This window comes from Tupaia chinensis, unplaced genomic scaffold, assembly GCF_000334495.1.
Source record: "Tupaia chinensis unplaced genomic scaffold, TupChi_1.0 Scaffold000346_1, whole genome shotgun sequence".
Taxonomy (NCBI): Eukaryota; Metazoa; Chordata; class Mammalia; order Scandentia; family Tupaiidae; genus Tupaia; species Tupaia belangeri.
This window is the reverse complement of record NW_006159840.1, coordinates 1,651,047-1,672,318: the sequence shown is the minus strand read 5'-3', so window position 1 is coordinate 1,672,318 and position 21,272 is coordinate 1,651,047. Positions and strand designations below refer to the sequence as shown.

The 21,272-nt window shown below is 50.5% G+C and overlaps 1 protein-coding gene across 3 annotated transcripts in view; it reads left to right on the top strand.

Annotated features, from left to right (window-relative positions):
• Positions 1 to 16,616, top strand: part of PRKN (parkin RBR E3 ubiquitin protein ligase) — a 1,506,714-nt gene extending 1,490,098 nt beyond the window's left edge. For all 3 annotated transcript variants that reach the window (XM_006152254.2, XM_006152253.2, XM_027773358.1), the window contains 2 exons: positions 7,789 to 7,906; positions 14,868 to 16,616. In XM_006152254.2, the coding sequence (XP_006152316.1) occupies positions 7,789 to 7,906; positions 14,868 to 14,980 (231 nt within the window). In that variant the 3' untranslated portion in view covers positions 14,981 to 16,616. The remainder of the gene's footprint in view (positions 1 to 7,788; positions 7,907 to 14,867) is intronic.
• The last annotated feature ends 4,656 nt before the right edge of the window (positions 16,617 to 21,272 follow it).

Here is a 21,272-nt window from a genome sequence, read left to right as displayed (position 1 = left end):
AAGGTCGGCGTGGTTTCCCCCCTCCCCCTCTGTCGCTCTGTACAGCAAACACACACACCCCGGCAAACACCTAGAAATAAATAGCACAGGTACTGAATCAGCAGTGGTGACAGAACTCTCTGTGATGCTGCATCTACGTGGGCTCTCAGGCAGCAGGCAACGTTCGGCTGAGACGTCGGCTGGATTGTGCCAGCCGAGGTGGCGGCAGAGGTGGGGAGCTTCAGTGATGAGTGACATATGAGAGTCACCAGGCATTCGACTTGGATGACAAACATGATACTAGAAGTTAGAATTCCCCTGAAAACATTCATATCAGAATTAAGCCAACTATGTTTCCAGAAATTAATGGCAATCAGATCCTTTTTAGAAAATAGATTGAAATTGACTTTCAGGATTAAGATATGCTTGTCCAATTGTCAGCTAATCAGATGTCACAGCTGAGTTCCTAAAGCAGGAAAGAGCACTTATGCAGTCTGTCGGCCATGACGGAGGGTAATTCCACCGGGGTAACTGTGCTGCTGGTCGTTCTCAAAGACCTGGCCTTCCAGAGGATGGGTGATCCCCAGACCCCTGGACCGCACAACCCCCTGGGGCACTTTTAAGGATTCTCATTGCTGGACCTCTACTTAGACCTACTGAACCCGTCTCGAAGTCGTGAGCACAAGACCCTGTAAATGTTTTTGAACTCCTTGAGCCAGCGGGCACCCAGCCACAGCTTGAGCTCATTCCGGAAAGATCTCGCCAGCTAAGGATGCGGAGCCAGAGTGCTCCTCTCAGCTGAAACTGCCCTGCCCTGACAGAAGTGCCTGTCACCAGGGCACGGGCAACCCAAGGCAGGACATCCCAGGGCCGGGCTGCTTCCATGCCCCATGTTAGCCAGGCCAGCAGCAGTGATTGGAGTCCATGGTTCTCCCGGCCGAGGGAGCCCACCAGGCGACAGCAGGAAGCAGCCAGAACAGCAGTGCTGGGAGGAGGAGGCGGCCAAGGGTCTTCTTGGTGACTGGTGACTTGCCCAGGATGGAAGCCCTCGAGTGTTAGGTGCAGAGGCACCGTCATAGGTAACGGGACACAGCCGGGCATTAGCGATGGCAATCAGGCCTTCCTCGGATCCTTTCTGAGAAGAGTTTCAGCAGGGCAGGTGGAGGCCAGAGCCCACTAGAGGGCAGGGCAGCGGCGAAGAGCAAGTGCAGACAGGAGGGTGCCCGCAGACTGGTGTCCAAAAAGAGGCATGAGTGGGACTCAGAGGGGGACGGGGCAGGGGCAGGTCCTCCCGCTCCCCAGTGTGCAAGTTATTTTTTTTTAATTATTTTATTCTATTTCATTTATTCATTCATTCATTTATTTTAATTTGACCAGAGAGAGAGAGAGAGAGCGAGAGAGAGGAAAGTGAGAAAGCAAGCCACCAGGTCCGAGACTTGAACCATGGTTGGCCATGTGGGAATGTCCAGTGCCTTAACCACCACGCCACTTGCCGGTCCCTGCAAGTTATTTTAAAACTACTCTTTCAAAAGCCACCAAGGCCCTCCGCGTCTCCAGCCGCCGTCTTAGCCGTCAACCCCTTAGTCATCTCTGCAACACGCGCCATTGTAAGGAGACTGCCACTGTGGCACAAGAGCAGCGGGCACACAGCTGAGAAGTCCGTTCTGCGCTCACGGGGCACGTGACTGTGGCGTGGGCTTCGCTCCGGCAAGGTGGGGGTGATTTCTCCCTTCCCCCTCTGTCGCTCTGTACAGCAAACACACACACCCCGGCAAACACCTAGAAATAAATAGCACAGGTACTGAATCAGCAGTGGTGACAGAACTCTCTGTGATGCTGCATCTACGTGGGAAGGTCCTGGTTCGAGTCCCGGGGTCTCCCTGCGCCTGTGATCTGAGCTAGCTGGGGGCGTGAAGACTCCACTGAGCATGCTCTCTCTCGTAGAAGAGAGAAACTTTCAAAAAAGCATATATACTATTTATTCTTTTGCTCACTACCCTAGACGTGTCAACACAGGCTGAGGAGACGAACTCTAATGACCCTCCGCCTGAATAGTGCACGCACCTTATGGCTGCTTATCCGCTCACTTGCCCGCTGTTCTTTTTCCAGCTCTAACTTGACTTTTTAACCAAAAAAAAAAAAAAAAAAAAATTAAGCACTATTTTTTAAAGAAGTATTTAATTTTTTTATTATTTTTTTTTAATTTGCTATAGGGCACACGTGCTCACCAGAGAGAGAGAGAAATACATAGAGAAAGCAATGAGAAAGCAAGCCACCAGGTCCGGGGCTCCACCTGCAGTCGACTATGTGGGAGGCCAGCGCCTGCACCACCACGCCACCTGCTGGCCCCGAGCACTGTCTTTACAGCTTTATGTGGTCAGCATGTGCCTTGGCTGGCCGCGCTCACCCCTTGGCGTTGCTCACAGTCTCTTCCCTTTGAACTTGTGTTGTTGGGGGTTCCTTTAGTGAAGCTCTGTCCACCGTATTTTAGGACTGAAAGTGTTATTTATGCTCGTTCTTGACGGTGATTTTGCATCTGTAGAATTCGACGTGGGGCAGCATTTTCTGTCAGCACTTTGAAGATCTTCTTGGGCTGGCTTCCCTGAGTTAGAAATCAGCTGCTGGCGCGCAGGAGCTTCTTGGTAGCTAACTGTTGCTGCCTCTCCCTTTGCAGGTACCCTTCTCCCACTCCTTGTTACCTCCTTCTGGAACTCGAAGGAGAGCACTTTGGACGTTTTCAGCATTTCCCTCCATCTCTTACTCTCCTTTCCAGAGTTTTCATTTCTTCGCTCTCTGACCTGTAGTCCTTGTCACTTCTTCAGTTCTGTTTCAGTTCAAGCATTCTCTTCACTTTTATCTAATTTTCTATATCATTCATCAATTGAGTTGCTCATTTTAATTATTAGTTTTCCTGTCCAGAACAAATGAACAAAAAAAAGAAATTTCTTTTTTAGATCTTCCTAGTTCATCATGATAATCTCTTTTTCTTAAAGAATTGTTTAATTTCACTTATTGTTATTGTTATTTAACTTGACCACAGAAAGAGAGGATAGGAAAGTGAAAAGGCAAGCCACCAGGTCTCAGACTTGAACTGCATTCCACCATGAGGAGTCCGACGCCCCAGCCACCATGCCACCTGCAGCCCAGCCATGATATTCTCTTATTCCACGATTGTATGCTCTTTCCACACTTCCTTTTATTTCTCTCTGTATACAAGCGTATTTATTTTGCACTCTGCTTCTGACTCATTACCTGCGACCTCTGCCGGCCTGACCCCAGCCGTGTCTCTGCACTTCCGCACGTGGTAGCTAGCCTTCTGTAAGTGGTGTCTTGCCATTGTATTTGTGTCATTTCTTGGAGTTTGCCTCTTTAAAGTGCCTTACTGCACAGAAGCTATTTGGCTTCAGCCAGATTCCTGGATGTACTACCTAGGAATATTTCAAATTAATTTCTTGGCTTGTGTGTTTTTGCACTAATTAGATGGTTGGAGTCCCAGGGACCCTGTGCCTGAGGCTCAGCTGTCACCCAGCCTGCCCCACCGTGGAACAGAGCCTGAGGTCAACACGTAATCTTTGTCAGGCCTCTCTTCCGGGAAGGCCATTTCCCCTGCGTCCTCCACCGAGGGCCCCCTCAGGAGTGCAGGTGGTCTGTGAGTGAGAAGATCCAACTCCGTCTCTCCGCCTGCTCTGGCCCCCGGCTTCCTGTCACCCTGTTCTCTCAGGACCCTGCAGACCCAGACTCTGGGCTGCGGGAACTGGAAAAACAGCGGACAGCAGATACCAGGTTCCTTCGTCTCTCACCCGGGAGGATTTTCTCTTTCTTATTCTGGCCTTACCTTCCCACCAGATCAACCAGGTTAAAAAAAAAAAAAAAGAAAGAAAAAAAGAAAAAGGAAAGCAAAGAAAAAGTTTTCCCATGACAAACCCAGCATTCCTTTGTGTATGGACCTGGGAGGAATTTCTTGGCGTGCGGTGTGCCGACCTACTGACAGGGGGCACCTGGGAGAGATTTGTCACGGAAAATCTCCTCCTCCAATCTGAGCGACTTGCCAGTAAGGCTTTGTTTGTTTTCTGTTTATAAGGTTTTTGCCATAGGGCATGTGCACTTGCCAAAGAGGGGCAGAGGGAGGGAAAGGGAGACCACCCCCAGGAGGATGGCCATACCACAGTCCCTTTTCTTCCTCTCTCCCCCCAGTATTCTGGGCATGCACACACACGTACCTGGTGTGACCCTCAAGCCAGCAGATTTAGGACCTGAACCACTGTCAGCCATGTAGGAGTGCAGCATCCAGACCACTATGTCCCCTGCCGGCCCCACTGTTACTACAGGGTTACAGACTCCCTGACTGCCAAAGGACAGATTGGACATGCAGTGGGGACAGGGTCGGAAGGTGTTTGTGGGGGTGGGGGAGGGTGTCTGTGTGGCATCTGGGTATTCGCTGTGTACCCCCTGAGAGTTAAGACGAAGAGTGAATCCCAGGTGAATGGAAGACGATGCATACTTAGTCACTAGACCCTGGAACAGCCTGGGTGCCGGAGCGTCACCCCGGGCTGTCGGCCTGAGCGGTCAGTGATGTCCTAGAACCTGGGGAGGCTCCGGGCCGTGTGGTCGGTTCTCAGCTGTGACACTGACCGCCGTGTTCTGTGTTCACAGATGGCAGGAGACGCTCTGAGTCATCAAAGACCCCTTCATGAATACCATGGCCCCAACGGAAGTGGAACTGGTTGTGCCCAGGGACAGCCCCGGGCAGATCTTGTCTGTGGTTCCTGCCCCCCGGAATGCCGAGCCCGCCTGGCCATTTTATGGGTCCCCTTCCCCGTGACTGTCAATTTGGTGCCCACCGGGCTGTTGTTTATTCATCCACTCAGCTACGACTTGCCGAGTGCCCGAGAGTAGGCACCACCCAGGCCCCGAGATCTGAGCACAGCGCCAGATGGTGGTGGCCCTGGGAGAATTTGCGGTGTGTTAGAAAACAAAGCAAAACTACTGCTGTCTATAGACGCCACTCGATGCGACGGCTGTGCACTGCAGCATTTCCCTCGTAATACCCCATTCGCCAAGACGGAAACACTAACGTTTCCAAAGGGCCTAGGATCCGAAGAGGATGAGATGGTGAAAGTCGTATTCACAGCTGGAGTGAAGGACTCTATTCATCACATTCACGCCCGGGCCCTTGCTGGGCGTCCCGGGAGGGTGGCTGTCCCTGAGCCCAGGCAGCCTGGGGCCTCTGGCTGTCACTCTCACTGACACTGGGCAGGGCTTGATTCCCGGGGCTCAGTGCGTGGGACAGGAGCCTGGTGTGGGCACCCCTGGGAGGGCGTCCTTCAGGCTTTCCAGATCGACTCCGATGGGCACTCATCTAGGAATTATTTTCATTTATATTTAGTCACATATGTCTATACATAGCTTCACGGGTACATTTCTTCTTCCAGCACGAATACCACGCATACCAGCCGAGACAGACATCACCGTATACACTATCATCAGCACGAGCTTTTCATCTGCCGCCGATTGAACAGGCTCTTTTCCTCCCCCTTTCCCCTCCCTCCCTCCATTACCCACCCCCACACTGCATGCCCTGTCCTCACCATCTCCAGGATCCACGCTTGCCCTCCCTGCACTGCGCCTTCAAACTTGCCGTCTCTTCTGTAGAGTGTAGACGGTTTGTGTGGAGTGGGGACATACAAAGTCTGTCTTTTGTAGTCTGACTTGCTTCACTTAGTAGGAATATTGTTTAATTGTCATTATAAGTTAATAACAAAAAGATTTGCATGTTTGGATCTTTTTAAAGCACAGAAAAAAAAAATGTGACTACTTTAGAGGCCAAGATGGAGGTGTTCTATTCGGATAAACGTTTTAAAGTTTATTCCTAGACCTAGGTTCTGTACTGAATCCCGAAATATCCCAGCTCTTTCTGGCACGAGCCATCCAGTCGTTGAGGGAGGAAGAGGTCGCCGTCTGCGTGAGCAGGCAGGTGCAGGTGACTGAGAAGCGAGCAGTGCCAGCCCTCGGCGTGGGCCTGCTCTGGGCTCTCCACCTTACCTGCCTGGAAAGCAGACACCAGGACGCTCTGCCACTCCTACTCTGCCCGCCTGGTAAATGCCGTCCCCCTCGGTCCGAGGCAGGGATAGCACAGTCCTCGGTCACATGAACAGTCTGGAGGATAGATCAGAGAGCTTGCCGTGCCGTGGGTCCCGAGGTCGTTCACGTCGTCACACAGCGGCATGGGTCAGAGGCTTGTCCTGGGTCTTCTAAGAAATGAGCTCTCGAAGTCCGGCACGCCCCAGTGCAAGGGGCACCTCTGATTCTACCTGAGGGGCACGTGAGAACCCAGCTCTGCAGCCCATAGTCAGCCTCTGGCTCTCACGGCCTCCCGCTGCCTTGTCTGTCACGTGGGCTTCAATTCCTCGTTCTTGCTTTTGCCACTCCCTTGACAACGTTGGCAGTCCCTCATTTCCCGGGCCAATCAGCGGGTTCCAGATAAAGAGGGAAGTCTGAAAGCAGAGATTCCAGCGTCTCTCGGACTCTCCTTACCAGCTGCGGGTCCTCGTTGAACTCATCCGAACCTCACTGTGAAATAAGATCGTGTACTCTCTTCACACCCGGTGCAGTGCCTAACGGGAAATGTGCCTAGCATTTGTCACCTGGCCTGCATACTGAGCACCTGATGGGGGCTAGTCACTAAGATTACGGGAAATGACACAGGCCAGAGGGCCTCACATGTAAAACCAAGCCACCTCAGGACCAGCAGGTGGCGTAGTGGTGAGGTTGCTGGACTCCCACATATTCGACTGCGGTTCAGGTCCTGGAACCAGTGGCTTAAAACTCATGCCAGGGAGTCCGGCAGGTGGCATGGTGGTTAAGGGCACTGCACTCCCACATGGCCAACTGTGGTTTGAGTCCTGGACCTGGCAGCTTGCTTTCTCACTTTCTCTCTCTCTCTCTCTCTCACTCACTCTGTTCCTCTCTGGTCAAAAATTTAAAAAAAGAGAGAGAGAGAGGGAGATAAGGAAGGAAGGAAGGAAAGAAGGAAGGAAGGAAGGAAGGAAGGAAGGAAATGAAACGTTGAATAAAACAATTCTTTAAGAAAGAAGAAGAAAGCTCATGCTGGCACGTGTGTGTGTGTGTGCCCAAGATCCCAAGAGGAGAATGGAGGAGAAGGGATTGTGGTGTGGCCATCCCCCCTGGGGGGGAGGGGGGTTCTCGCTTTCTGTCTCTCTGTCTCTCTAACCAGCTTATGTGCCCTATAGCAAAAATCACTCAGAAAAACAAAACAAAACAAAACAAAAAAAACAGAAAAAGCAAGCGATCTTTTCCTGGCTTGGAAGCCCTCAGCACACCCCAAGATCACGCTCCCCTGGGCCGGGTGGCCATCCGGCACTAGCACAGGGGTGACATTGAGCTTCCTGCCTGCAGGCACTTCTGTCTTTAAGAATTTCCTGTCATGGGAACCAGCAGTTAGTGTAATGGCTATGTCGCTGGACTCCCACGTAGTCGACCGCGGTTCGTGTCCCGGACCCGGTGGCTTAAAACTCACGCTGGGCGCGTGTGCGTGCGTGCCCAAGATCCCGAGAGGAGAATGGAGGAGAAGGGATTGCGGCGTGACCATCCCCCCTGGGGGGTGATTTCTCGCTTTCCATCTCTATGTCTCTCTCTGTCTGTCTGGCGAGCGCACGCGCCCTACAGTGAAAATCTCTCCAAAAAAAAAAAAAAAAAAAATTTCCTGTCATACCAGCGTTTCAACGACCCTAAACCTCAACCCAGCAATACGAATCTGAATTTAACCCCCTTTTCTCTGCGTCCACCCAGGCCTTCAGAGTGGACAGAAGGGCTGCGGAGCGAGCGTGCTGGGAAGAGGCGTCCAGGGAGACCATCAAGAAGACCACCAAGCCTTGTCCCCGCTGCCATGTGCCTGTTGAAAAGAATGGTGAGTCTGGACGGAGCAGGAGCCAGGGCTGCTGTGGGGCATGAGGGCTGCATGGCTGCTGCAGTCGGGGGTCCTGGGAGTTCATGACCCCAAGAGTGAAGCACAGGGACTTGGAGGCCATCCGACCAGAGTTCAGGCCTCGACTTCCGCACACGGAGGTCCTGACCCCCCGGCCTGCACTCTCAGCTGTGAGAGGGAGACGTAGCAGAAGCTGCCATGGAGGACAGTGTCAGCACGTGACACCAGGCCACGCCCACCTGTGCCTGGCAGAGAAGGCTCTCAACCACCTTTAACTGCCCTTATGTTTTTTTCATTTATTTATTTTTTTAGAGGTTTTTCTTTAGGGCACATGAGCTCATCAGACAGAGAGAAAGAAAGAGAGAGACAGTGAGAGGGAAAGTGAGAAATCACCCCACAGGGGATGACCATGCCGCCCTCCCTTCTCCGTTCTCCTTCCGAGATCATGGCCACACACGTGCACACGCACCCGCCTGGGGTGATTTTGCAGCTCCAGGCCCGGGGCTCTAACCATGTAGGAGTCCGGCCACGTAAGCACTACGCCGTCTGCTGGCTCCGCCCGCGTCGGTATCTATTGCTAATGTCAGGCAGTTGGCGTCTGGCAGGGCGTCCACACTTCTGTAACAACCACCACCTTAAGGAGACTTCCCAGTCCCAGTCGAGTGTCTTCCAAGTGTCCTCCATGGTCCTCTAGTGTCTCGGGATAGCAGAGGGAAGGGGACTCACGTGTCAGATCAGCTCGGACCGTTGCAGTCGTGGCCCTGCTGCCTGGTGATGACCGCCAGAGAACGACTGCATACCCCGCCTTCCTGGCATGTTCGCGCTGAGTTCTCTGTGAGTGTCCGAGCATTTAATCCTCACAGAAACCTCCAGGAAGCAATGACTACTTCCTTTCACAGTGCGTTAGCGTATTAAAGCATTTCTGGGGGCCAGGAGATGGTGTAGCAGTTACGTCACTAGACTCCCACATGGCTGCCTGCAGTTCGAGTCCCGGAACCGCTGACTTGAAAATCATGCCAGACACAGGTGTGTGTGTGCCCAAGATCCTGGGAGAAGAAGGGATTGTGGTGTGGCCATCCTTCTGAGGGGTAATTTCACACTTTCCCTCTTGCTGTGTGTCTCTCTCCCTCTAAGAGCACACACCCTAAGACAAAAACCTCTATGAAAAAGAAGCATTTCTGAATTCCTTTTGTAAAGAAAGGAATTATTTGTCTTGTTTAACCAACTTCTTCCCCAATTTACTTGGTCATAATTGTCTCCTTTTGTATCTTACCTATTAATATCCTTTGGAACACTGGGACACACTTGGGACTTTGATTTCTCCACCCCGTTGGGGCAGTCTGTACTTCAGGACTTACTGGGACGGTCAAACGAGATAGGACCTGCACTGAGTGAGCCCGTATCCGCGTTCCCGTTGTCACCGTCGTTCTTGTACAGAAATTCTTCAGGAGCGTGCTCGATGGCTGTGGCCAGGCGGCGACTAGCATGTATTGGGAAGGGAATAACCACAGGGCTAGGGTCAAGATGCCGGGCGTGGTTCAGGATAAGTGGCCAGGCCTGCAGGATGGAGCACTCGGTGTTTCCCCCTCCCTGGTGGCCCTCTGCTGCTGTGGTGACCTCGTTGTGTGGTCACCTTGTTGTGTGGTCACGTGGTCTATTGGCCTCAACATGTGGACTCCCCCAACCCCACAGCATCATGTGAAGTTAGCCCTAGTCTCTGGTGAAAGGATCCCTGCAGCCTCACCCTGGCACCTCACAGCAGCCAATGGGGTGCCCACTGTGTCCATCCTGGACGTGCAGCCACCAACCCAGCCCTCAAGACTGGCACTCACAGATGCGAGACACTTGCACAGATGTGAGGCGGTGCAGGCGCCCAGAGTTCACCCCATTGCACACTCCTGCCCCCTGGCGGTGGGCTGTGGGAGCCGCCTGCTGTGGAGGAATCCTGGCAGTCCCAGGACAGGCACTGGGGTGTCTCTTGCCTCACTTACACCCTTCAGGAAAGTCTTTGATACAAACAAGGATTGCTGATGCACCCGGAGCGGCGGGAGCAGGCTGGGCTCGATCACGGCTCCAGCCCCAGTTAGTGGTCTCCTGTGGGGGGGCGGGCGCAAGGGCGAGGGCGGCATGGCATGCGGGGGCCCCTAGAGAACAGGCGGGCTGGTCTGCACCTGTGAGGAGCAGGCGGAGTCAGTGGGACCACAGGAAGGAGCTTTTCTAGCCTGGCCGCCACTCACTGATCAGCCGATGGCATCACCAGTGGCAGAGCGAGGTGGTGCCCGGGCCCCTCCTGGCAGAGGGCAGTGCCATGGCTGTCGACAGCAGGGGCATGTTCTGTGTCACAGGGCTCTGAGAACACAGAATAAGTAGTAACAGACCGCTTCGCTGTTCTCAAAGGGTTTTCATTTTTGTTCGACTTGTGTTTAATGATAATCCTCAAAGTTGATGAAGACACCATAAATTAGCATCACTTTTCTGGAAGCCACTTTGGCAATCTATATAGAAAAAGACGCTAAAGCGTTTACGTTCTTGACCAATAATTCTATTTCTAAAAATCTATCCAACAGTAATCATCTGAAATACGCAATATGCACATACACACACAGTCTGGGGGCGGGGGAACATGTTCATTGCAGCATTATTTCAGTTAGGGAAAACCTTGAATCATCTGGCCGGTCAAAGGGCTCTAGAAAGGGCAGCATCGTTTCACACACAGGCTCCTTCTCAACCTTCAGACCACAGCCCGTGTCCCGCCCTCACTGAGCCCAGCTCGCACCCTGTATGCAGTGACCCCGCCCTCCTGCAGTGTGTGCTGAGGCAGCGTCCAGACCCTCCAGCAGGGAGGGCTGCTGCCTGATCTGCAGGGGTGCTGCCAGGTCCCCAGCTCTGAGCCCTCCAGAGAACCCCCTCTGCTGCACAGAATAAGCGCCAGTCACCTCCCTTCCCCTCCCCAGGGAAGCCCACACCCCGGGTCTATTGGCACAGGGTCATCAAGGCTGGTTCCCTGAGAGCTGCCCCTGCCCAGGGCAGGCCCTGCCGAAGCCTCCCTCAGGCCGTGTCGGAGTTGATCTGCTCCCTCTGCCCAGCTTCTCCCATGTTGTCCCCACATTGGCCCTGAATAGACTTCAGGGTGCCAATCCCCATCTCAGCAGCTGCTTCCCAGACCGAGCCTGTGCCCCTGACCCCACAAGTCACCCTCTGCCACATCACGTGATGGAGTGGGCCTAGCACTACTGCCTGCTATCACTGTTCAATGCGTGCGGTTATGTGTCACCGGTCTGCCGCCCCAGTAGAACATAAACTCTGTGGGAGCAGCAGTTGGCGTAATGGCTGTGTCGCTGGACTCCCACGTAGTCGACCACGGTTCGAGTCCCAGACCCGGTGGCTTAAACTCACGCTGGGCACTGGTGCATGCATGCCCAAGATCCCGAGAGGAGAACAGAGGAGAAGGGATGTTGGTGTGGGCAGCCCCCTTGGGGGTGATTTCTCGCTTTCTGTCTGTCTCTCTCTGTCTGTCCGGCGAGCGCACGCGCCCTATAGCAAAAACCTCTCCAAAAAAAGAAAGAAAGAAAAGAAAAGAATATAAACTCCGTGAGGTGAGAGACCTCTGTCTATGCCCTAAGCCCAGAAGTTGCCTGGATGGTAAGTATTTGTTGAATTAGAGTAGCTCGTGAGGGACATGAACACAAAGAGACGCTTTACACAGACTGTATGATTGAGGCTTAATTAGAGTAGCTCGTGAGGGACATGAACACAGATACTTTACACAGACTACGATTGAGGCTTTAGAGCATAAAGACCCGGAAGTAAAGAGGGGACTTCCCGGGAGAGGTGACACCTGAGCTGAAAATCCAAGAAGGGCAGAAATTACCCAGGCAGGAAGAAGAGGGAGAGGGAGAGGACCACCCACAGCCTGCCACCAGGCAGGGGCTTGGGTCGAAGCCGTGGGTCGTCTGCGGGGGGCAGGCCCTGATGGCAGGGGAAGGCTCAGACTGGATCATGGAACACAAGCCATTCAGGGACGGAACGCAGGGAAGTGAAAGTCAGAGCTGCCTTTGACTCAGTCCCCCCAGCCTCCCTGGGGGTACAGTTGCACCAATCAATGACTACAGAACAGTTTCCCGCTCAGGGTATTCCTTGGAAATAGTGCAGTGAGCCGTGAAGGGAACCCACGGAATTCTCACCTCTAGAACTTCAGCGTTAGAGCAGAAGCACTGAAGCTTCAGGCGTGTTGGTGACCAACTACTAGGCCACCGGGAAAGCCAGGGTGTGTTTCTCTGTCTTTCTATGCAAAAAGGCGTCATGACTTTCCCGACAACCCAGTAGATTGTTCCAAAGTTTACCACTACGGCTGGAAGAGATGGCGCCCTCTTGCCAAGAAAGATTTTGGGGGTTTTTTTTTGGGGGGGGGAGGGAGGGAGTTTGAGAGATTTTTGCCATAGGGTGCATGCACTCACTGAAGAGACAGAGACAAAAAGACAGAAAACAAGAAATCACCCCCTGGGAAGATGGTCACGCCACAATCCCTTCTCCTCCATTCTCCTCTCAGGACGTTTGGTACACACACACATGTGCCTGGCGTGAGTTTTAAGCTGTGGGATCCGGGACTTGAACCACAATTGACTACATGGGAGTCCAGCAACATAACCATTATGCCATCTGCTGGTCCCCCCAAGAAAGTTTTTTTTTCTGGTTCTAATATAGGTTCATGGCCTGTTTCCTGTTCAGCCAAATCTCAGGAAAGCAATTGTTTCATCAGCTAAGAGGGAATGAGAACGGGAATAAATTCCATTTTACATCAGAGCTAACCGTTGATTCTCCTGCTGGTGTCCCTGTAGTCTCCAAAGCTGCTTTTCGCGTCCATGTTGAACAGATGAGATTCTGGCTCCAATTCTCTCATCACTGAGTGTCTGTGGCCGGTTAAATTTGCCTCCAGGCTGTGGAGGAACCTCTGCCCCGTCTACTTACTGGAGAGTTGCGGGCCAAGCCATGATGCTGACCGCCCGCTGAAGGGCCCACGTCCCATGGCTTCAGAGTTCACCACGAGGGGCGCCATGTTCCTCCACCCAGTAACTACAGACTAGGGGGGCTTGCTTGCATTTAGTTCCAAGCGGGCAAAGCTTTTAGAGTTAAGTGCCTACCTTCCCCTCCACACGGTGGCTCCTGCAGTCTTCTTGTGTATGTGAAGCGCCAGGAAGAAAAGCAGTAATCGTGTGCACACCCTTTCTTCCTGTCTCTCGTCTTCTTATGCCACGGCGCCACTGTGACCCCAGTCTTACAGTCAAATGGTAGTGACGCCTGTCTTCCAGAACTATTCCATTTTTGGCATAACAGGAAAACATGCTCACCCTTTCGTTTAGGAGCACTCTAATTAGTAAGTTCACTGAATTGTAACGCCTGGCTCAGGTATTCTGTATGCTATGTAGAAAAGCGTAAGTGATTTTCCGGGGCCTGCTACTTCATCACGTTCCTGACAGCGTGAGCTCATGGTCGCTAGGACGTGCTGGAAACCGCACAATTCCGAATGGAAAGTATCAAGGTCAGGGTGTCACGAGCTTTCTCCTTTGTTTTCCACATATCTGTAAACTTTGTATGAGAAAGAAATAGAAAAACAGTGGGTTTCAGATGGAAGGTATCCTAAAATGAACGTCTACAGCTACATATTCAGAAATATTTAAAATCCGTTCTCATGCCAGGTTTTCATACTAGAAGTGGAATAGTATTGAAAAACTCCCTTGAAAAAATTGGCAAAAAAAAAAAAAAGAATTACAAGGTAACTGGTAAAGCTGAATAATGGATTATATTCCCTTTATGTAGTGGTCAAGCAAAGAAGCCATTTGGCTGGACCGTCTAGGCAACTCGGTCAGAAAGAGCTCAGTTAAGTTCCTCTTCTCTTCACACGTGCTTGGTGAAGCCCCTGAAGCAGAGAGGGGCTATGTTTAACACCTGGAGGAAGGTGAGGAGTCCCCAAGTAAGTTCCAAGTTAGGGACGCTTCACCGTGGGAGGAGGCCCTGCTGTGTGAAAGAAAGAGCACAGCACCGCACAGATCTGGTGATAGCTCAGGTTGTCCACTTAGCGCTTCACTCGGAAAATACTGCCACGGAGTACTGCCCTGATCCCGCGTGCTCTTGGGAGTCAATGAGGTTCCTGGAGCACCTGACATCCGTGCACAGTTCTTCTCTATCCTTATTGTCTTAAATAAAATCTTGAGTAGCATTTAGGAACATATTTCTTGTTAAAAGGAATACTCTGGGGCCAGCCCCATGGCCTAGTGGTTGACGGAGGCAGATCCAACATGGCCAACCAAACAGTTCAAGTCCTGGCCCTGACTACTTGAAACACACACCAGGTGCAGCCCCATGCCCGACAGGATGGAGAAATAAAGGAGAAGAGACGAGACATGACCACTCTCCATTGGAGGGAGCTTTCTCCTCTCTCTGTCTCTCAGTCAGTCTCTCTCTGGCAAACACATGTCCCATCTGGCACAATAAAGAAAAAAAGGTAATTCTCTGTTCCAACTCCTGTTTTATAAAATGTGTCAAGTCAAGTAGAATCGGAGAATCAATAAAATTATATTAAATGATTAAATATAACATATATTTAAATATTTAAATGAGCAACTAACCCCTGTCTGTGAAACATGAAGCGTTTGTCTCTACGTCCCATTTCAGGAGCAGGAGATGAAGTCAGATGCACGCATATAGTGTGTTTTGGATAAAAGTGGCATGCTTCAATTCCATTCCTCTCTTAGTGCCCCACATTCGGAGCTGCCTTACCGTGCTTTCTGACTTTTTCCCTGTGACTCAGATTCTCTCTGTCCTCCTGTCGCTTGTGACAGTCCACCTAGGAAGTGCTTTCTGGACTAGCGTGGTGGTTTGGGGATGAGTGTTTCCCTGGCATTTGCTGCCAACCCACTATGCCTGTGTCCCTTGTCCCCCACAGGAGGATGCATGCACATGAAGTGTCCCCAGGCCCAGTGCCAGCTCGAGTGGTGCTGGAACTGCGGCTGTGAGTGGAACCGCGTCTGCATGGGGGACCACTGGTTCGACGTGTAGCTGCCATCCCCGGCCACGCCACCCTGGCTGGAATCACGCAAGGGTCCCCCTTTCATTTGCTACTTTTCTTTTCCCAAACATGTGTGAGCACGCACATGCACACACACACATTAAGTTCTCTCCAAAAATCCCCAAAGTAAAATTGCGGAAGTTCCGAATTTCTTTCACTATGTCCGTGAAAAGCACAGTTGTGACACCAACAAAAGGTAATTTCAGAATCACAAATGCCGGAGCCCAGAAGACAGTGCAGCCTGTGGATTCGGTGTGGATGGTCACATTGATGAGTTCAGGTCAGGCTGGATCAGGACTTAGAGCGAGATTCCTTGGGTTCATGACCTGAACTTTACCTTCAGTAAATACACGAACAAGCCACTGACAAGGTGGGAGATCACTTTTCGGGACTGCTGTCACGGCTTCCCTGGAAGACGGACTGCAGTGAATCATCAAAACTATTAGGTCGTCCGAAAAGTCATGACAAATTTTGCGTACAAAAACATAAAAAATGTGTCATGACTTTTCTGACGGCATAATATACTGATGGCGTTAAGAACAGTATTTTCTTTAAATTTTTAGGGAGTGTAAATTCCCAAAGAACCACAGGCAATAGGTAAAACCATCGTTAATCTGCAGGAATTCTATGTCAATTGCATTGACGAAATACCAGCTATGCCTAAGTCAGCTTGTCAACTCAGTGAGAAATTATGAATGTTAATTTGAATGTCGACTGTTTCCATCCAAATGTAATGTATTTTCGTTCCATTTAATTATTTGAACCTTTAGAAAGAAATTGTTTTTCTGAAAATATTACCACTGTCACTTGATTTCAAGTACTCATTTTGCAGCTTGGAAATGTAGCTGATACATTTGGCTTCTCTGTAAATTGAATGGATAAAGCGCCTACGAAGGAGACAGTTTCAGGAACGATTTCATAACAATATTTGGTGGTAACAAAAGTGGAGGTTATTGAATCCCAGTCTGTACAGAACCAGCACTTCTCAGACTATCAGAACAAAACAGGGCCGACTCCCCTCTGTCTGCACACCCAGCTTGTCCCGTCTGCAGGTCCCGCGGAGTGGCACAAGCCCAGTGGGTTTCTTCATGGTGAGTTCTTCCCTTAGAACAGCAAATATTCCTCGTGTTAACTGGAACGAACTTGATTGTTGATCAAGTTTACAGCTTTTATTAGTAGTATTATTATTGAGGTATTTGTAGCACATCAAACAGATTTACATGAGACACAGAAAACTGCTCTTCTCACAGCTCAGTCTGCAAATATGGACATAAAACCACTGTCTGGTCTAATTTAACTTTTGGCTTCTCAGGAAGATCGTGAACAATACTGAGGACGTGGATTTAGGGACTCTGGGGATTAAGATATAGGTAACAGGGCTTCTCTTTTTAAATGTAGCACCAGAGGCCCTTCTGGCAAGAGGGAGGCAGTGACCTCATGAATTTAGGTCACACCTGAGGACCTCTGTCCCTCTTTCTCTAACTGCCTCAGATAATCCATGTGTCCTGCCCACTCAGGGACGGTCCTTCCTGCCCCAGGGTTAGTGAGACCCTGCCACCCCATCAGGTTGCACCCTCAGGTCATCCCACCACTCCAACATGGCCCCAGGGCTGTCAGACCTGTGTCGTGTCGGGAAGCCAAAGGTGGCGTGGAAATGATGGTGAGCTCAATGTGCAGTACGAGAAGCGAGGTCCCCAAGGCTGAGCTCGAGCCCAGGCTGGGTCTCTGCCCCAATCAGAGCCTGGCTGTATCACTGACAATCCCACTAACTGTGGCTCCTCCCGCCGTCCCGCTGTGACAAATCAGATGCCCCCTCTGTCACACAGAGCACACAGCATTTCTGTCTCCCACTGCATTTCCGGTTTCAGTGGCATTTCCATGCTTGCCTCCTTCCTCATTGGCGGGATGTGTTGGGTTCACAACACCTGAACTAGGTCAGGCATGGGGAGGCCCTGGGGTGTGGGGCCATGCGGCGTGGCCTCTTTGCCTTTCTCGGTAGTTCTTACTCTTTTTCTTTTTTTTAGAATAGATAGCGATTCTTAAAATGAGTGAAAGAAGACATAGCCACTATACATGAATCACAAGCAGTGTTATTTGAGCATAAATGGTGTAACAAATATGAATGTATCAGAAGAATAGAAATAAAATCTGCAGAAGAACCTTTATTTTTCTCTGAAATGTGTTAAGAAATATCTGACAGCTATGTCTAAAGTTTTATTCAAATTGTCAATAAAAGCATGAAAAGAGCTCCGAGTCTGTCTTTTAAGGTATGTTTTCAATAAACATGGAGGATGCAGAAAAGAAGTCTCACTCGTGGCCTGGAAGACTTGCCTGGTGACAAAATAGCCACTCTGATCTCTGTTCTGAGCCCCCAGTTAACCCCGGCAGTTCCTCTTATTAAAGTCAGGGTAGTTTCTTCAGTGCTATCAAAGTCTGAAGAAAGCAAACTTTCATTCAAAAAGCTAAGTACTCTCTTGCCTTGCCAGCAAATTTGTCTAAGAAATGTTTAAAAGAGAAGCTTGGGTTGCAAAAAGCACTCCTGAGAATTTCCTCTCCTGCCATCTCAGGGCAGCTCAGTGCCAGTCACTGCATGAAGGCATGTTGCTGCATTTTTGTTTTTGAATTTTAGAGATTTTTGCTACAGGGCATGTACGTTCATCGGAGAGGCCAAGACAGAAAGCGAGAAATCACCCCCCGGGGGGATGACCACACCACAATCCCTTCTCCTCCATTCTTCTCTTGGGATTGTGGACACACATGCACACGTGCCTGGCATGAGTTTTAAGCCTCTGGGTCTGGGACTCAAACCATAGTCGACTCAGTGCCAGTCACTGCATGAAGGCATGTTGCTGCATTTTTGTTTTTGAATTTTAGAGATTTTTGCTACAGGGCATGTACGTTCATCGGAGAGGCCAAGACAGAAAGCGAGAAATCACCCCCCGGGGGGATGACCACACCACAATCCCTTCTCCTCCATTCTTCTCTTGGGATTGTGGACACACATGCACACGTGCCTGGCATGAGTTTTAAGCCTCTGGGTCTGGGACTCAAACCATAGTCGACTACATGGGAGTCTAGTAATAAGCCATTACGGCACTTGCTGGTCCCAACGCTGCATTTTTGAGACCCGCCTTCACGGCCGTTGTTCCTTCCACAGTGAGCCTGTGTCTGAGTGATCTGGAATGGGACGTTCTCACAGAGCTCCTGGACACCCATCAGGCAGGCGGCACACACGAGGGTCCCCTCTGTGCCAGCCCTCCTGAGAGACGGGCCGCGGAAACAAAGCTGTGGACTATGACCCGAGAGAGAGCAGAGGGGCAGCAGAGAAGGCAGACCAGCACCCACATGCCGGGGTTGCAGCTGCGGCCCCACCGTCACCGTGGGCAAACCCCAGGATCAACGAGAGCATCCCCCTCATAGGGCTCTCATGAGGGCTCACTGGGTTGATTCCCATCAAGCACCTTACGACAGTGCCTGGCATGTGGGAAGCAGTTCATTCTATGGTTGGTATTCTTCTTACTCTTTTATTTTTATTTTTTAAGAAGGTTTTTGCCACAGAATGCATGCACTTGCCAGAGACAGAGAGAGACAGGGAGAGAGAAAGGCCATGCAATCCCTTCTCCTCCATTCTCCTCCTGGGATTTTGAGCATGCATGCACACACAGCCAATGTGAGTGAGTTTCAAGCCGCCAGGTCCAGAACTTGAACTATGGTCAGCCATGCGGGAGCCTAGTACCATAAACACCACACCGCCTACTGGCCCCTCCTTTATAAAGACTGAGGCTGCTGTGTCTGGATCCTCCTCCTGCCTCAGCCTCCCAGTTGTTTGGCACTGCCCCGACCTTTAGGTTGGATCAAGAGTCCAACCAGAGCCTCCCGTGTGGTTCCAGCACGGTGTCCTCGCCGCCTTCTCCAGCACGGTCGGCCGCGGTCAGTCCTGTTAGCTATCGCTAATGAACAAGTCAATGGAGACCGTGGGATAAGCTGGTAAAAAACACAATCGATGCACCCTAATTGTGATGCCAGGTGAAACTGTGAATCTACATTGATAGGTGTAGCATTTCATGTTAGAGGCAGGTGACAATTCGTGTTGGATTTAAACATCTCGGATTATCATCCACGACGTTCCCGAAGTTGTCCACTAAAGGTAAGTTTCCAGCTGTGTTTTCTAGCTGTGTGTGCTCCCCAGACAGTTCCCAGGGTGTAAATTAAAGAGTTAATGTTATGAATGGCGATCAGTAAGCACAGATGTGAGGTGCTTATGTGAAAAGCACACGGGGTGAAACCACTGTTTGGGAAGAGTGTGTGTTCCGCAGCCATATCCCCTTATTACGCCATGCCGATGGTGAGGAGAGTATTCAGTTTTTGAAGAAATTCTGCTTCCACGTATCATGGAGCCTGTCTTCAGGAAACCCTATGACTAAACTGTGTAGCACCTAGTATTTAAGAACTGTTGCTGTGGTTCGAAGAACCGTGCAAAAACAGCAGAGAGTGCCCTGGAAGGTTTGCTGGACCACACAGACGGTGGCACTGGCTAGAGGGACCCATGCTGCCTGATCTCATCCTCAGCTGTGCAGGCTGAAAGAATGGTTTGTCACTGAATCAAGAGGGGACGAAAATGTCAATTTGTAATTTGCATTTAAATGAGATGCTTACCTCCTGATCTTCACAGGGGCTTGTCTATCTGCTTTGAATCATTTTTTTTCCTTTTCTTTGTTATTCTTTTCTAATTTATTTATTTATTTCCTCCAGGAGAGAAAGAGAGAGAGAGAGAGCCCCTCCACAGGGTCTTCACACTGAGGCTCCTGTCTCAACTGGCCCGGATTACAGGCATGCATGCCTGCACCCAGCATTCTCGGGGAGGTTCTGGGAGGCAGAGCCTGGCCCTCTCCCATGCGGGCTCAGCTGTGTGACTGCCGTGTCACTGCCTGACCCAGTAGTCACCTTCTCAACCTTCTGCCCCACTTTGGCCAGCCCTAGGGTTTCAGCTTAGTGAGTCCCTGCAGCAATTGCTCTCTGACGGCCCTGGTTGCATGGGGGCCTTCCCTCTGTTCCCTGACCCATGCAGTGTGTCGAGTTCTCGCATTGTGCAGCCCTGTAACCACGTATTTCTCATCTCTGCCCTGTCGGGCACACAGATGCTTGTGCATCTTCCTATGTGATAGACTTTTTCTTAGGACTGCATTTTGGCCTATTATATGCTAATTCATAAGTATTTCTTTTACATTTCCATAACTAATTTAAAAGTGTGTTTTTGATGTGGTCATTTAAAAGCTTGAATATGGGGCCAGCTGGTGGCATGGTGTTTAAGGTGGCTAAATCCCACATGTCCTACTGCATGGTTTGAGTCCTGGACCAGGTAGCTTCAGAAACACTCCAGGTGGATATGTGTACATGCCCCAAATTCCAACTGGAGGGAGAAATGGAAGAAAAGGGAGTATGGTGTGACCATTACCCATGAGGGAAGTACTTCCTTACTTTTCCTCTCTCTGTTTCTGGTGAACACACACATCCTCTTGTAAATTTTTAAAAAGAAAAAAAAGGTTTCAATATGTAAACTATTGTACAACATGTAAAACTGTTTACAATAGAGGCCAGTAGGTGGTGTGGTGGTTAAGGTGCTGGACTCCCACATGGCTGACCACGGTTGGAGTCCTGGACCTGGCAGCTTACTGTCTCACTCTCTCCCTCTCTCTCTCTCTCTGTGTGTGTGTGTGTGTCTGTGTGTGAGTGTGTCTTTCTCTGATAAATTAAAAATAATAATAAATTAAATAATTATTTTTTAAATGTTTGCAATATAAATGAAAAGACATTTATCAAAATCATGTATACTTTTAAATAATTGCCCAAAAAATACACACACACACACACACATACATAATTCTAAGAAACAGTGACTGAAGAATGCTATAATCTGAATGTTTGTATTCTCTCCAAAATTTTTAGGTTGAAATCCTACCCCCAAGGTGGTAGAACATTAGGAGGTAGAACACTGGGTGGTGGTGAGGTCATGGGCAGAGGCCGCATGAGTGGGATTAGTGCCCGAAGAAGGAGGCCTGGGCGACCCCTTTGTCTCATTCACCATGTGAGAACATGGAAGTCTCCATCTGTGACCCAGAGAGTAGCCCTCAGCAGACCTGGAATCTGCCAACACCTGCATCTTGGACTTCCAGCCTGCAGGACCGTGAGCAGTGAAGTTCTGTTGTGTATTGCCGGGACCATCTTGGTATGAACACGTTCCTCTGAAGTTCTGTTGTGTATTGCCGGGACCATCTCGGTATG